The 17,618-nt window shown below is 36.6% G+C and overlaps 2 protein-coding genes across 4 annotated transcripts in view; both read left to right on the top strand.

The window, feature by feature from the left end:
- Positions 1-6,103: 6,103 nt before the first annotated feature.
- Positions 6,104-11,334, top strand: hpxa (hemopexin a). Its single transcript, XM_067444059.1, has 10 exons — positions 6,104-6,245; positions 6,833-6,861; positions 7,270-7,392; positions 7,498-7,655; positions 7,762-7,915; positions 8,013-8,225; positions 8,321-8,422; positions 10,290-10,414; positions 10,512-10,659; positions 10,762-11,334. Exons 1-10 carry the CDS (start codon positions 6,184-6,186, stop codon positions 10,989-10,991), a joined length of 1,344 nt encoding a protein of 447 aa, XP_067300160.1. The 5' UTR covers positions 6,104-6,183; the 3' UTR covers positions 10,992-11,334.
- Positions 11,335-12,680: 1,346 nt separating this feature from the next.
- Positions 12,681-17,618, top strand: part of LOC137075477 (interferon-induced GTP-binding protein Mx-like) — a 29,698-nt gene continuing 24,760 nt past the window's right edge. For 2 of the 3 annotated variants that reach the window (XM_067444057.1, XM_067444056.1), the window contains exon 1: positions 12,682-12,974. The gene's annotated coding sequence lies outside the window, so the exon portion shown is untranslated. Of the gene's footprint in view, positions 12,975-17,618 lie in introns of all 3 variants that reach the window. The other variant, XM_067444058.1, reaches the window with a different exon arrangement.

Genomic DNA, 17,618 nt, shown 5'->3' with positions numbered 1-17,618 from the left:
GTGTGTGTGTGTGTGTGTGTGTGTGTGTGTGTGTGTGTGTGTGTGTGTGTGTGTGTGTGTGTGTGTGTGTGTGTGTGTGTGTGTGTGTGTGTGTGTGTGTGTGTGTGTCACTTTCACAGTAGTGTGGAGTGCCATGGAAATACCATAATGCTAAAAACAATCTTAATAATCCCATAATAGGCTTCATTTTTTGTTTAGCAAAATATAGGTCTGGTTTACATTAAACAAGGATTATACCTTTGTTCAGGACATTTAAGTAGCTTTTATAAATGTGCCTTACAAAAACAAACAAAAAACTAACGTTAATGGCAAACCATATTTAAGATTTATATCAGTGCTTTCAATTAAAACAGCTCAAACGTGCATTTAGGTATAGACCAGGCTTAAGCCTTGTCTGTGAAACCAGGGGATAATTTACTTTATTTTGGTTTTGGGGTAAAATAAGACCCATAAATATTTGTTGTAATCATTTTATGGTTATCCCCTAGCTATTACTCACACAGATTGTGACATTTTTGCCTTTTTGTCACCTGCTGAGAATGTTTAAAAACTCCTTGATGTTTTTACCTTTCTGGCACAACATTTAAGATCCAACAATAGGATCCTGTTTCCTGTTTCTGGGACGCACTGGAAATCCTCTGTTGTGATTTTTGCATATGCAATGCAGGAATGAAATTCAGAGAATAATGCTTGAGTAAATTCACAGCCAGCTTCTTGACTACAGTACACATCTGTACCAGAGCTTAAAGTTTTTTTCCTCTTTCATTTCACAGGCAAACCGTCTGAAATGTCTGTACAATTTTCAGTCATTATAATGATCCTTCAGTCTGATTATAATTATTATATTTTCTAGATGGGCTACGGCAGATTCCACTTTAATTAATTGGCAAGACTAAGGGGGCTAAACATAGATTGAAATTGATCTGAGATGTTGAAATGATTGCATCTGGGTTTGAGCAAAGCATTCAGCTTTTTTCCTCTTACATGAATCAATTTTCCCTCCCACACAAGCCTATAACTTTGCATTTGCATTTGTTGCCTTGAGCTCTGCTCAATATTGCAACTAGAACAGATAGCCTATATTTCTTTAAGAAAACAGAGCAGAGATGGTTCGACTCACAAATGATCAAATCTGTGACCATACTGTGTAACACAAGGCTGTGTAAACATTGAGCAGACAAAGTCCAGACATGCCAGATATCAGATTGGGTATTAACAGTTTCTGGATGCTGTGATTGAACGCTGAGGCAAGTACAAGGCTTCAGGGGATGATCATTGAACTGACAGGGTTTTTGTTGTTATATTGAGATTAGGGCTTTAGAAAGAAATATTTTATTTGTTTCAACATATAATTTATTTTACATAAACTTTGATGGTATATGGTTATTTTCAGAGGCTGCATCTGAATTGGTATTACAATATCATGTTGCCAACATTCTGCAAAATATCTTCTTTTATGTTCAGCAAAAGAAAGAAAGTCATACAGGTTTGTATCAAAACATGATCAGACATCAGCTTTATATTTAGATTATTTTCAGGACCTCAAAATTAAAATCTCAGACATACATTTTTCCCTAAGGAATTTACAGGTAGCTTAGAAATCTAGACGCACCCTAGCAGCAGCAAATCTAATCTGCTGCGAGTGTCGTCTAGCAACTCTCAATACCCTTCTGAGCTGTAAAAGCCAAACTCTGGTCAGGCCAATCACAATGTGTATAGAGTCAGTGGGCGGGGCTTAACATAATGACGGCTGAGTTCCGCTGCGTGCTTCTAGTAAACACAGAAACTGGCAAATGGCAGTCTTTTGAATCAGCTTTGACCGCAACTCTGGAAGACTTGGAGTTAAGCTTTTCTCTGAGAAAAGAACAAAGAACGGCACTGAAGTCATTCTTGAGAAGGGACGATGTGTTCTGAGTTTTGCCGACCGGATACGGTGAAAGTTTAATCTGTCAACGAGCTCTGCTTCACCTTCATTGCTCTGGTTGGTTGTAGCGCTATCCAATTGCGTGCAGAGGCAGTTTAAGACAACCGCCACTCGGATTGAGCCCTGTCAATGGTGAGTTTCCAGACCAAACATCTTAATGTGGTTCTGGCTTGCCAGGCTAACTTACAGGCATATTTCCCCTTGTTTTACTTCGTTCCTATACTATTTTGAGTTATTATGATTCTTGGGTAACGATATTTAAAGTGTCTAAATAAGATCAGATTTATGAATACAGACCATAGGGTTTAAGAGATGCAGATCTTTTTATTTAGGTATGTCGTTTTCAGAAAATTTTCAAAAATAGGGGTGCAGATTAAAAGGTTAACTAAATATGAGAAAAAAACACACATTTATGCCCCAACATCTTGAATTGTATGGGGCACAGTGTTTGCAGCTATATGTTTCAAATCCTGGAATTAACTTACTGAATAGGCCCTATGTCAAACACATGGGCTAAATCCAAAATCCCTCATTCACTATTCCCTATATGTTAGTCTACTAATATAGTACACTTGAAGGAGTGAATGAAAACGAGTGCGTGAAGTCGGACAGCCGTTGAGCAGACATCGGCTATACACTCGTTATTGTGGTGCAATATGGGATTGAATGAGGGCACTCAATAATGTCCACTATGGTTTCGGACACCACTACAAATGGCTGTCCCCTCAAATAATGCCCTATAGAGGGTATAAGGGCGATTGATTTCGGATTCAGCGATACTCCTGTAATGAAACTCTAGATGGAGCAGGTTCTAATGCAAGATGATAGTAATTACAAGGTTATCTACTTGGCACAAGCTGATTGTTCCATGGTGCAATGAACTTGTTGCTCAACACACTTAAATGGCTAGTTACATTCACTATAGCAGTTTGCAGCGCGCTTCAGAGTTCCTCTAAAACCTCCGCCTTCCCCAGCTCCACCTGTATAGATCTGCTATGGGTTATTGATATATGCAATTTTGCAGTAAATTGATTTTAGTATTGACGTGATAGATTGACATATTGGCAGTAGCAAGTTCCTGTACTTGCTCTGCATCAGCAGCAGCAATAATCAATAGCAGCAGGATAGCATTTTTTTCTTTTCACAACCTTAGGTTTGCTTTTTTAAACCTTGACCCTGCATGTAACTTGACTGCTTGCAGTGGGCATTATAATGCTCTTTACTTATATTACTTGCCTTTTGCGTTCTGGATTGAGAACCTCACACTGCACAAAATGTGTCAAGATGAAAATATTATCGTATGCAATCTGACTCTTTTGAGGGCATTCACTTGCTTTTATTCATTGTTAAAATAGATATGATATGCAATTGACAGGAATGCCGAACCTGTCTATGTCCAGCAGGGGGAAGCAACAGTCTTTTAACCATTGTTTTGCACAGCATTTCGTTGGTTGAGGCATTGCTATTGTTTCCTTACTTTACTTATTTACACCCAGTTACTGGTTCTGTGGTGGGCAACTGCCCCAAAACATTCCCAAAACTACTTCATGTGCTTCTTCGTGCAATGTCACCAATAGGGAGAGTGAGAGATGTGTAATGAGCGTAAGTGATTGATCGATCAGAAGTGGTGACCAGTGTTTAAGCAGTTCTGTGTAATGGTAACATAAAATAATAATAAAAAAACCATGAAAATAAAAATTACTCACGTGTCCTATCCATTACAAACATTATACTGGCCCTTGCCAGATAGTTTATAATCCTTTAAATAAAATTTATGTGTAGGATAAATAAACATGTTATATTGTATTGCCCATTTTCCTTCATTTCTCTGAACGGGAGATATCCTATTTTTAATAATTTTTGAAGCACGTACAAAGGCTACGTGTCATGTTATGGTCACACTTATGTAATGCATTGAGGTCAACAATTGCTGCAGCATTGTCAGGTGCTTCGACATCTTACTGTATGTAAAAATGACTAGGAACATGAAATTATCACAATATGTTAAACCAAAAAATATAGTTCTGGTGTTCATCAAAAGATTGTTGAGTTCATAAAATAGAAAGTGGCTATAAGAAAATAGCCAAATCGTTGGAAATCAAAATTTTTTGCAATCAGGGATTGTTTCAAGAAAAATCCAAAATTCAAGCTCTCATCCAAAAACTAACTCCAGCTTGCAGCTGTCACTGGAACTTCTGATGTCAGATGGAACTAAAAAAAGAGCTTTTTGGTAGCAAACCCACAAGATGGCATACGATGGATGTTTGGTGCACATGACACAAAGATTTTTTTAAAAGTACCCCATTAGGTACATTTAAATATACTGCTGAATCAGGACAATGCAAAACTATCCAAAACAAACACAACCAGAAATGAACACAAATATGTTTCACTGAGCACCAAATTAATGTTCTGCCATGGCAATTTCAGTCCCCTGACCTGAATCCTAGAAAACTGAAGAGGAGAGTATATCAACATTGATTTTAAAAGATCTGGAGAGATTCTAAAAGATTCTAAATATTCTGTATGGAGGAATTGTCTCTATGAGTCCTCTCCTAATGCCTGACATGATCAGAGCTGTTATCTTGGCAAAAGGATGTTGCAAAAAGTGCTGAATAAAAAATAAAAAAAAACTTATTTTTTTATTTTAAAAAAATATTTATTTTATAATGAGATGTATATTGTTATTTTTTGCCTGCAGCAATTTGCTAACATATCAAATTTCATATATTTTTATCTTCCAAAACAGTGAATTGAAGATAAGTAAATGAAAATAAATAATACAAATGACCAAGGATTACAAAAAGCATTAAAAACAACAACAACAACAACAAAAACTTGTTGGCTTGGATATGAGCCCAATATTTTCATGTGCCACAAGAAGTGTTTACTTACACTCTTGCACATTTAATTAACACATTTACAACATTTATTGTATAAATACTTTAAATGATATACTGTAGCTGCCTTTATATTGTAGAAAGGGGTCACTCACAAATATATCAGCATATTTGAGGGTCTGGGTGGCATTCAATATGCTTGGGGAAAAAACCTCAACTAAATAATATAAAATGTGTTTTAGGTCTCTCTCTCTCACAGTCTACATTAATATGAATTCCGCAAAACACTCTTTTATTTGTCATGAGTATTTTGACAAAAACAATCTCTGTTAATGATCACCATATCAAACTAAACTTGCAGAGGTCAGCGCTTCATATTGATTACCTATGTTATTTGCCTGGTTTACCAGGGAAAAAGGTAACACAGCATTTCACTAGGTCTTCCAGAAAATTCGATCCTGTGCATGTACTTAAAGTGACAAAGCATAAATTTGAGCACACATTGAATTTCGATTACTTGTTTTCATTATCTTTTCATTAATTCATTTTCTACAGGTTAAAACATTCCAATCTGTTTAGCTGAGCTGCAAAGTATTGTTAACATCAGTATTATGGCTACATTAGACAACTTTTCAAGCTTGTCAATACGAATCTCTACTTGCACTGGTTTAATTACTTGAGGCCATTTTTGTAGTGACAGCTTTGTAATTTCTATGCTTCAGCTGTTGATCATACATGAATTTTACTCTGTTTACAATAGAACCAATATTTGAACCTTATTTGGGGTTATGCACATTCCTCCATGTCATCCACAGCCATTCAAAACATGAAAAGCAGCTATTGACATGTCTTACCCATTTCAAAAATGTCAAACTACTTCAAATAAAAAAACAAAATTAAAAAGTTGTCAAAACAATTTGTCAAATATTGTCAGAAAGAGGAAACAAAATGCATGGAAGTATATATGACATTAAGTACAGCTTACTGTTATATTTCTAAGTAGGAAAGTTTAAAAATGCATGCTAATACTGTATATGAACTATCATTGACTGCTGACTTGCAATGGGGTCTCTAATAATTTACTAATTCACTATGCATCGATATTTGCATTGCACAACTCATATTACCTGTACCACCCCCAGTACCCCACTTGAAATTCCTTGAAAAAAACATATGTACCTTGACCAGCTTCTGGATGGGGGAGTCAGGGCAAGCGTGCAAACGTGCATTTCTGCGTGTGTTGTTATGTGTGGGCCGGTAACTAAATGTCCCTTCCTACACTCTGTGTAAACGGGGGCGTACGTGTCGTCTCCAGCGTGCTTGCAAGACAGTCCCTGGTGGAGTGTATAAATTGGGGACATCAGGTGGCTCTTCACCTTATCCAGCTGAGCTCCGTCTCACCATAGGACCCTGCTGACCATGAGGCTCGTTCAAACGCTTACTCTGTGCCTGGCTCTCTCACTGAGCCTTGCTGCTCCCTCGTGAGTATACACACAGACACTTGTCAACACAGTATATGTACAAGGTTAAAAAATGAATCAAACATAAGAATATTACTTTAACCACTAATAATAACTACTTTTTTTTTTGCAAACAAGTTGTTTTAAGTGGGGTTTTATGTGTTCATGTGTGCACCAACATTTGATTTCTTCATCTTTGAATTGCTTGGTCTCTAACTCAATATTTCTTGAATTAATTTAGTAGAAGCTTTCATCAAAAGTGACTTATAAATAAGAAACATAACAAGCAATACTAGCCAACTAATTTTTCAATATGCCACAATGGCAATCTTCAAGTATAAGGTAGATTAGTACAGTAGTTGTACAGTTTCGTAGTCATTTTTTTAAATCTCAGAAAGTTGCCTTAACTGCTTGATTTTTTTTTTATCAAATAAATAATAAAACATTGTTCTCTAAATAAACCTAATGGTCTAATAGCTGAATTAGACACACCACTATTTTGGTAACATATGGATATTGTGCATGATTAGGGGAATTCTAAAGGCCCTTGTTACAGTGTGTTGTAATGGTTCATTTTAACGTAGACCTATTTGTTCCTTTGTGTTCAGGCATCATCAGGAGGGTCATGATAAAAAAGGTGGGTCTTGATAAAAAATAAAAATAAAACCCTTAAAGGAGTAGTTTACTGTAAAATGAAAATTACCCAATGATTTACTCACCCTCGAGCCATCCAAAGTATATGACTTTCTTCTTTGTGATGGACACAAATGTGATGAAAAAAAAGTGTTATTAATAAATTAAGCACTTGTTTGAGCTATTATAAAGCTTGGAAGAGCCAGAATATGTATTAATATAGCCCTGAATGTGTTCATCTGAAATAAGAAAGTCATATACACCTAATTGCTTGACAATAAGTAAATCATGGGCTAATTTTCATTTTCAAGGGAACTACTCTTGGGCAGTAAAGGAAAACTATCACATCCTGATTTCACCAAGACACATATTTCATGACATATGATATTTATTTATTTTTTTGTTGGTTCAGACAAACCTCATGCTGAAGAGCATAAGCATGAATTGCACCATGGCGCTAAGCTTGACCGCTGTGCAGGAATGGAGTTCGATGCAGTCGCTGTGAACGAGGAGGGAGTTCCTTATTTCTTCAAGGGTGAGATTTAAAAAAAAAAATGATAGAATGTGGGATTGCATCATCATCTTACATACATAATGAGCGGCCCTTTAACTGACATTTCTCTTTGACTTTTGAACAAAGGTGACCACCTGTTCAAGGGTTTCCATGGCCAGGCTGAGCTGTCTAATAACACTTTCCCTGAGCTGGACGACCATCATCACCTGGGACATGTGGATGCTGCATTCCGCATGCACTCTGAAGATAGCCCAGACCACCATGACCACCAGTTCTTCTTCCTGGTACATTTAACATGGCCTGAAGTGCAATTTATTTGTTGAAACCCCTGTAATGTTTGCTTTATGTAGCAACAAAAGTAATCTAACGTCTTCTTTAACACCATTTAAGGACACCAAGGTCTTCAGCTACTACAAGCATAAACTGGAGAAGGGCTATCCCAAAGATATCTCTGAAGTTTTCCCTGGAATTCCTGACCACTTGGATGCTGCAGTGGAGTGTCCGAAGCCAGACTGTACTGATGACACCATAGTGTTTTTCAAAGGTATTGAAATATTGTAGTTAAAATATCACAGAAACCATGCAAGGACAGTATGTTGAGGAGATTTTGTAGGTTTCAACTTCTTCATAATCCACCAAAGGTGACGAGATCTACCACTTCAATATGAAGACAAAGAAGGTCGATGAAAAGGAATTCAAGGGCATGCCCAACTGCACAGGAGCCTTCCGTTACATGGATCATTATTACTGCTTCCATGGACATCAGTTCTCCAAGTTTGACCCCATTACAGGAGAAGTTCATGGAAAATATCCAAAGGAAAGCCGTGATTACTTTATGAGATGCTCACATTTTGGTAAGTGTCACGTGTGGAAAAGTATAAGGCTTGAGAAGCATTAAAAAAGCAGAACTTGGAGTCTTACAGAATGTCTCTATTGGTGTCTCCCTCAGGAGACAAGAGCACTGATGACCACATTGAGAGAGAACAGTGCAGTCGTGTGCATTTGGATGCTATTACATCTGATGACGATGGCAGTGTATATGCTTTCAGAGGTGAGTTTCCTATTGTTATTTTGTCGAGACAGGGAATTTTTTTTGTAATTTTTTTGTCTAGGGATTTTACAGATTTTTAGTGAGAGGTTATTATGCCGTAAGTCGACTTGTGTACCACTGACCACCGGAATCTAGTTATTTTAGTCTATAAAGTATTAAATACTGATATTTTTCTGACTCAAACACACCACTTCACTTAAGAAGGCCTTAATTAACTCCCCAGAGACTTGTGGTGCAGTTATATGATAGATAGATGCACTTTTATAGACTTCTTAAACAAAGCAACAAGTAATTGCCATTATAAAGCTTGGAAGAGCGAGGACTTTTTACTATAACTTAAATGATTTTATTCTTTTGAAAGAATAATGTCATATACACCTAGGGTGACTTGAAGATAAATCATGGGCTAATTTTCATTTTTGGTTGAACTATCCTTTTAATCCAGTTAAAAGTTTTTAGCAAGAACACTAAAAAAAATGCTGGGTTAAAAACAACCCAACTTGGGTTGGAAATGGACAAACACAGAAATTGGGTTGTTTGAACCCTAGTAAATGGACCCATTCAAACAACCCAATTTCTGGGTTTGCCCATTTTCAACACAACTTGGGTTGTTTTTAACCCAGCATGTTTTAGAGTGAAGATTACTTTTTGAAAAAGCTCTCAAAATATTGGACAGAACACATGCTGGGTTAAATTAACCCAGTGGCATTTTAACCCAGCAGGCTGGGCTGTTGAGAAAACCCAAAATGTAGTAAATTTTTTAACATTAATGGATTTGCTGTTCTGGGTTATTCTTGCTGGGTTGTTCTTAAAAAAATCTCCTGTGCATTAGCATACTGTAAAACTAGACAATCATGAAAGAACAAATGAAGAATGTTTAGACTGTTAAAACAATCTTTTTTTATCGCTTGACAAATGGTAAAATACACAACTGTGTTAAAATTGATAACAATGACAACTACAAACCTACTATTTTCTGTCAATTTATTCACGTTTAAATTGAACTTTTATTTTGACGGGTTGCCGTGACTTTTGAGTCTCTGTGTTCATGATATGACACGCGGCCCGTCATTCACACAGAGACGGAAAACATGGAAGAGAAATATTTAAATAGTATTTAATATTACAGTTACAGACACTCGTTTCGGCTAACGTTACAGTCTGGAGCCCTGCGTGACGCAACTGAACGCAGCTGCGGGACCAGTGCGGGACTGAATATAACGTTAGTCTACTTGTGAGTCGATGCTATACAGATATCGTCACATTTTTAACATTTCAGTATGTAACTTTACTTACCGAAGTACCGATACTTGTGACATCCCTACATACAACCATGTTTAATTTTCGAAAAGGTTCTGTGTAATCACAAACTGTATTAATCTATCGTCACACATGCCTAACGTTACCTAAACTAACAGAGTCAGTACATTGCATCGAATTCTGACTGAGGTAAAACTTTTGTCGTCCCAAATGTAAGCTTAAGAATTGTTGCCGCGAAGAAGAAAAAATATATATAATTATGCTAATTAAAATGATTATTAATGAAAATATATGAACTTATCTTAAAACATCTGCAAGTGGTTTTGCCTTTTGCATTGTCCTTTCAAAATGACAGTTTGGGAGCGAATTTAAATGAATCAAGGCGGGAAGCACGTGAAACAAAGTGCTGAGTAGAATCAACCAAGCATTGCGACCCAGCAGGTTTAACCCAACGACTGGAAATTTGAAACTACCCAAAGGTGTTTAAAATGTGATCAAATAAACCAACAAAAATTACCCAACAGTCTTAACCCAGCATTTTGGGTTAAAAAATAACCCAGCATTATTTAGAGTGAACCTAATAATAATCTTTGTTTCTCTTCCCTAGGCCACCACTTCCTCAGCATAACTGGTGATAAGTTTCATTCAGGCACAATTGAGAGTGCTTTTAAAGAGTTGCACAGTGAAGTGGATGCCGTCTTCTCTTATGAAGACCATCTCTACATGATCAAGGTGTTTTTTATGCAGAAGTTGTTTTACTAGGCTTTATTATAAGTGTCTTTTATTCTGTTGTGAAAATGTCTTCTCAAATATAATATTCCATGCTCAGGATAATCAAGTGTATGTGTACAAAGTTGGAGAGCCACACACACACCTAGAGGGTTACCCCAAACCCCTGAAGGAGGAGCTGGGAATTGAGGGTCCAATAGATGCTGCCTTTGTGTGTGCAGACAAACACATTGCTCATGTCATCAAAGGTATAATCACTGGAATGCTTTTTATATCACATTCAAAGTAGGCCTACTGTTGATCCTTACTGTCATCTAGTGACAGAAAGCTCACTGTCTTTTCTACTATAGGTCAAACAATCTATGATGTTGACTTAAAAGCCACCCCACGTGTGCCAGTAAAGGAAGGAAGCATAACTCAATTCAAAAGGATCGATGCTGCAATGTGCGGACCCAAGGGTCTGACGGTTGTCATTGGTAACCATTACTACATTTTTGAAAGTCCCATGGTTATGATGATGGCCAAAGGTCTGCCTGCACAGAAAAAGGTTTCTCAGGAGCTGTTTGGCTGTGACCACTAACGGGTGAATTACAGAGAAAGAGACGGGGACTGCTGTGCAAGTGACTAAAAAATCTCTTAAAACAGACAGAGAAACTGCACAGGCTAACAAGCAAACAACAAAACTTGTATCACTCTGATCTCAAAATAAAATTCCTGCCTCTATAATGTTCTTTTTAAATAATCTATCATTCTTCAAACATGTGAAAGTCTATATGGCGTTTACTGCCAAAGCACAGCGTGCTGTCTGATGTATATTTGTCTATTACCACTGAGCCTGTAATATATTATTTGAAGCTCCATCAGAAGACCTGATTATTTCTCCTTGATCTGTGCACTGTGTGGTTAATAAATCTTATCTTTCATATATGTCTGTTTAATCTTCTTTCGGCTGTTCCCTTCAGGAGTCCGAACAGCGAATCATCTGCCTCCATCTATTCTCTGTATCCTCTTCTCTCAGACTACCTTCATGTTGTTTATGGGTGTAGTGAAGGAGGACATCATGTCCTCCTTCACTACATCCATAAACCTCTTTGGTCTTCCTATTGACCTCCTGCCTGGCAGCTCTAACCTCATCATCCTTTTACCGATAGATTCACTCTCCCTCCTCTGAACATGTCCAAACCATCTCAACCTGGCCTCTCTAACATTGTCTCCAAAACATCTCACATGTGCTGTCCCTCTGATATACTCATTCCTGATCCTATCCATCCAACATCTTCAGCTCTGCTACCTCTAGCTCTTCCTTTCTGTCTTTTCCTCAGTGCAACTGTCTCCAAACCATACAACATCGCTGGTCTCACTACTGTCCTGTACAGCTTTCCTTTCATTCTTGCTGGTACATTTTTATCACACAACAGACCTGACACTTTTCTCCACCCATTCCAACCTGCCTGCCCATGCTTCTTCACCTCTTTTCCACACTCTCAATTGCTCTGGACTGTTGACCCTAAGTACTTAAAATCCTGCACTCCCCATACTCCTTTATGACCACCATGTATCCATCCTCTGGTGCCTACTTCCAGCAGGATAATGCACCATGTCACAAAGCGCGAATCATTTCAAATTGGTTTCTTGAACATGACAATGAGTTTACTGTACTAAAATGGCCCCCACAGTCACCAGATCTCAACCCAATAGAGCATCTTTGGGATGTGGAGGAACGGGAGCTTTGTGTCCTAGATGCGCATCCCACAAATTTCCATCAACTGCTATCCTATCAATATGGGCCAAAATTTCTAAAGATTACTTTCAGCACCTTGTTGAATCAATGCCACATAGAATTAAGGCAGTTCTGAAGGCGAAAGGGGGTCAAACACAGTATTGGTATGGGGTTCCTAATAATCCTTTAGGTGAGTGTATGAATGTCATGCATGAGCAAAAAAATAGCATGATATAATCCTTTACGCATGTTAAAAACACGAAGACACTGAATATATTGTTTCTTTACTGTCTTAAACTAAAAAACTTCAATACTGAAATTATTTTTTTCAGTTTAATGGGGAAAGGTACAGAGGAGGACCACATAAAAAATATTACATTGCAATAGGATATGCCTACTTTAATTTTAATTTTGCCATTTTATTTGTTTGACAAAAATATAGTTGTTTGTGTATAAATATATACTGTTGTGTGTCATATAGCCTACAGTATAGCATGTGATAACTAGTAGCCAACACTGTGAATGTGATAACAACAGACTAATTACAATCACCTGCAGGGGCGCTCAAGGATCGAGTAAATTGAAACTTATTGAGGAATGTGAAACTTATATTAGGCATGATCTCTGCAAAGTTTGCATATTAACAAATTTATAATTGAAGAAGCAGCCCCACGATACCATGAAATGAAAGCTAAAATAACCACTCTTTTACAAACCGAGTTTCATCGGGCGCACCAGAATGCCGTCCATCTGCAGCTTCAGATGAAATGAAAGCGAAACTTAGCGTTTAAAACACGATCAGCATCTGCTCATATCACATCACAAAGCGGCCCCTGGTGAACTGTGAGTAGAACTTATACTTGCTTCATTCCATAATATCCCATTGTGGAATTGTAGATATGTAACTTTTAGGAATAAGTCTTTATTTTACAAAAAATGGTGTGAGAAAGGAATTATGGTCTGTGAATGCATATTTTAGACAATACTGAAATTATATCTTTTGAGATTATTTGTTCAAGATTTATGTTAACTGACAGGAAACAATATGATGTCATAATCAAAGCAAATCCACAATCGATAATTCAGTTGACTCTCAATTCACATCAAAGTAAATGTAACTCCTTCTCTTCCTAAGCTTTTGGTGAACGGAATTTCTCTCACTAATTTAAATATAGGCTACCTAACATCGCAACTCGAAAAGCATTTGTTAAGGAATTGTATACATTTTCTTCAAATAAAATTTCAATTTTTCAATACTTTTCTAAACCTAGTTAGAAGTTAAGATTTTAAGAACAAAATAGCCTACCTTAAATAGGCTACACTCTAAAAAATTTGGGGTAAAAAACAACCCAATGTTGGGTCAAATATGGACTAACCCAGCAATTGGGTTGTTTTAACCCAGCGTTGGGGTTGTTTTAAGCAAATATTTAACCCAACTGCAGCTTTAAAACAACCCAATCACTGGGTTAAAACAACCCAATTGCTGGGTTAGTCCATATTTGACCCAACATTGGGTTACAACAACCCAGCATTTTTTAGAGTGTACCCAGTTTCACCAAAAGCAAAGGAAGTCCACTTTAAAATTATTAATGGAAAGTATCCTTCTAGAGAGTTGTTAAGATATCGATTCCCAGCAAACATTTGGACGTTTAAAGACCGTTGAAAAGACGTCAATCCGACACGTCCCGTCACGGTTGAAAAATAGTTCCAAAATGAAAGTTGAACCGACGTCTTTGACGTCATCTGGCCGTGAACTGCACGTCTCTTCTGCGCGTCCCTGGACGTCTAAATGCGACGTCTTCTGGCTGTTTAAATGTGTTGCTACATAATTTACGTGTATTTATAAGCCTGCATATATAAAATAATTACACACCCATTGTGTAACATCGTGAAAGGCAATCAGTTATGGCGTGAGGTTTAACACATCTTGACAAAGGTTCAAAAAAGGTCCAAAATGGGTCCAGTCAGACCTGAACCTCCATACAACGTTTTAATCACGTGCATCACAAACAAGAACACATTGTGGACATAAGCAAAAAAAAAGCATGTTCTGATTTACCACAACTTTTTATTGTTTTGAACAGCCACAACTTTTCCTCTTTATTTATTTTGCATCATTGTTTAACATCTGTTAACTAAACTAAAATACCAAATTCAAAATACTGAATAATTAGTCTTTTAGATAACATTTTACAATAAGGTTCAAAGTTAACATTAACTAATAATGAACTGCACTTATAAAGCATTTATTTATTTTTGTTAATGTTAATTTCAGCATTTACTAATGCATTATTAAAATCTTGTTAACATTAGTTAATGCACTGTGAACTAACATGAACAGCTGTATTTTTATTAGCTAACATTAACAAAGATTAACAAATACACAGTAACAAACGTATTGCTCGTTTCATGTTAACTAATGCATTAACTAATGTTAACTGATACAACCTTATTGTAAAGTGTTACTGCCTATATAAAGGGATAGTTCACCCAAAAATGAAAATTCTGTCATGTTTCAAACCTGTATACCTTTCTATGTTCTGCTGAACACAAAGATATTTGGAAGAACATTTGTAACCGAACAGATCTCAAAACACATTAACTACTAAAGTAGGCAGAAAATATAATGTTAGTTAATGGGAGGTTATATCTGCTTGGTTACAAACTGGCTTCCAAATATATTTGTGTACAGCAGAACATTGAAAGGGATAACAATGAATTTTCATTTTTGGGAGAACTATCCCTGGCTTAAACACATTAAAGTTTTTTGGCTCATTTTTGTAAGCACCAGCCCAGCTCTTCCTGTACAGGGCTTCAGGTGTTCCTCCATCGCTGCATCAATCTCAGAGTCTGGAGCATTCGGGTTCCACCTCTTCACAGCCACAGCATCTGAGGGAAGGGAATATAAATATATATATATATATATATATATATATATATATATATATATATATATATATATATATATATATATATATATATATATATATATATTTATTAATAAATAAAAGGGAAAATGTGAGGTAAATTACATGCATTTATTCTCAAAATAGCTTAATGGAGTACAGCTAAATAAAAAACAATGGAACAACATGTATAATAATAATAATAATAATAATAATAATGATAATAATAATAATAATACATTTTATTTATAACGCACTTCATTCCGAAGAATCTCAAAAGTGCTACATGGGAAAATGACAAAAATCAATAAAAATAAGTAAAATGATATAATAATAAAAACAATCAACACATAAAAGCATTACATTTTATTTTATTGTATAAAAGATGTTCTGCTTTAAATTGGTGTTAGATGGGTCCATCAGTTGGGGGATCAGCATCTGTCCCCTCCCTCTTCAATACCACTGTGCTGCCCTAAAAAAAAAACTTAGGTGTGTGTCTGTGAGAAGGACCCTTAACTAGGTGTGTGTCTGTGAGAAAGACCCTTAACTAGGTGTGTGTCTGTGAGAAAGACCCTTAACTAGGTGTGTGTCTGTGAGAAAGACCCTTAACTAGGTGTGTGTCTGTGAGAAGGACCCTTAACTAGGTGTGTGTCTGTGAGAAGGACCCTTAACTAGGTTTGTGTCTGTGAGAAAGACCCTTAACTAGGTGTGTGTCTGTGAGAAGGATCCTTAACTAGGTGTGTGTCTGTGAGAAAGACCCTTAACTAGGTGTGTGTCTGTGAGAAGGACCCTTAACTAGGTGTGTGTCTGTGAGAAGGACCCTTAACTAGGTGTGTGTCTGTGAGAAGGACCCTTAACTAGGTGTGTGACTGTGAGAAAGACCCTTAACTAGGTGTGTGTCTGTGAGAAGGACCCTTAACTAGGTGTGTGTCTGTGAGAAGGACCCTTAACTAGGTGTGTGTCTGTGAGAAGGACCCTTAACTAGGTGTGTGTCTGTGAGAAGGACCCTTAACTAGGTGTGTGACTGTGAGAAAGACCCTTAACTAGGTGTGTGTCTGAAGGACCCTTAACTAGGTGTGTGTCTGTGAGAAAGTGAAAGACAGGTGGGCTGAGATGTCCCCTAAATAGATAAATGGTACCAATAAAAAGTATATTAAGGAACAATATATATTTTTTGATTGGCATATGACCCAAATTACATCATATAAAGGATACATTAATAAGTTACAGTAATAATTTTGACGGTATCATTTAACATACTTTCTATTTATATGTTCGAAATAACTTTTCTACTTGGCCAAACTCAGTACATTTCAGTTGACAATGTAGCATCATTTCTTCCATTTCATTCGTGTCAAACAAGTAAAACTCAAGCATGTTAATCAAATAATACAAAATGTACTTACCCAACAGTAGATTTTTAATAATATATCGATACAACTCCCCAATTCCTCTCCTCGTGGTTGTTCAACGGTCCCGTCCGGTTTCCGGGAGAGCATATCTCGCCAGAGTATATCCTATCGCGGGATTTTGTAATATCGCAAGCTGTATTATTAATAATAGATTTTATTTATAACGCACTATTACTATATATTGTTACTACATCTTGGCAGCACAGTTTTGGCTATCTTCATCCAACTCAGACCTAAATGGTGAATGGAAATGTATCTGTTTTACATAAAAATAATAACGAATACATAAAACATGAAAAAAATTACTAAATGCAGCTTTACAATCACTTAACCACATGGGCACTTTGTGATTATAATTTATTAAATGAGATCAAGTAAATATATTTATTTTGCATGCAAATTGTGTATTTCATAAAGATAATTCCTGTTTTTTTCTCGCTTGACGTCAGTGGACGTCTTATTCACAACCTCTTAAAAACTACTTGGTGCACTTAAGTTAATTATTGCAGCATTAACCAATGTGTAAGGTAAGCACAGCTTTTGCATATTTCACAAGGATTTCATAACATAAGGGTCAGGATGGACTATAATTGCACGTGTAAAAGACGTCGCCAGGTGACGTCCTCTCACAACCGAATCACAACAGGGTATATATTGAACTACACGGAGCTAAAAGTCAAAGTAATAATTATACATACAAGTCCAGAGAACTGTAGACATGAACAAACGTATCTGAAAACATTTTTAAGAAATGTTTCTGTATTACACATTTTTACTGATTCATGCCGTCCTACCGCGACTATTTTTGGCCAGGGACACGACGTTGCCGTCGGACCAATGTTTGCTGGGTTTGGTCTTGATGTGAACAACTGCTCTTTCTGTGTTGATCAGATTGAAACAACAGAACATATTTTCTATGACTGTAACTATGCCTGTGCCTTTTGGGAGCATATGCATTACTGGTTATTTCCTAAAACTGAAAATGTATCCGTATTAACAAAAGAAAATATTTTGGGATGTTTATGAAAGAAGAATCATATTAATTAGCTATTGAATACATGCCTGACGAATTCATGCGCTACATGCCAATATCGGATTGTTTATTTTTCCTTGGAAATTTTTCTTACATAAAAACAGATTCTTGAAAACATACCAAACTTTTTCATATT

Source organism: Pseudorasbora parva, chromosome 5, assembly GCF_024679245.1.
Source record: "Pseudorasbora parva isolate DD20220531a chromosome 5, ASM2467924v1, whole genome shotgun sequence".
NCBI classification, from domain to species: Eukaryota; Metazoa; Chordata; class Actinopteri; order Cypriniformes; family Gobionidae; genus Pseudorasbora; species Pseudorasbora parva.
This window is presented reverse-complemented; position numbering and strand designations above follow the sequence as displayed.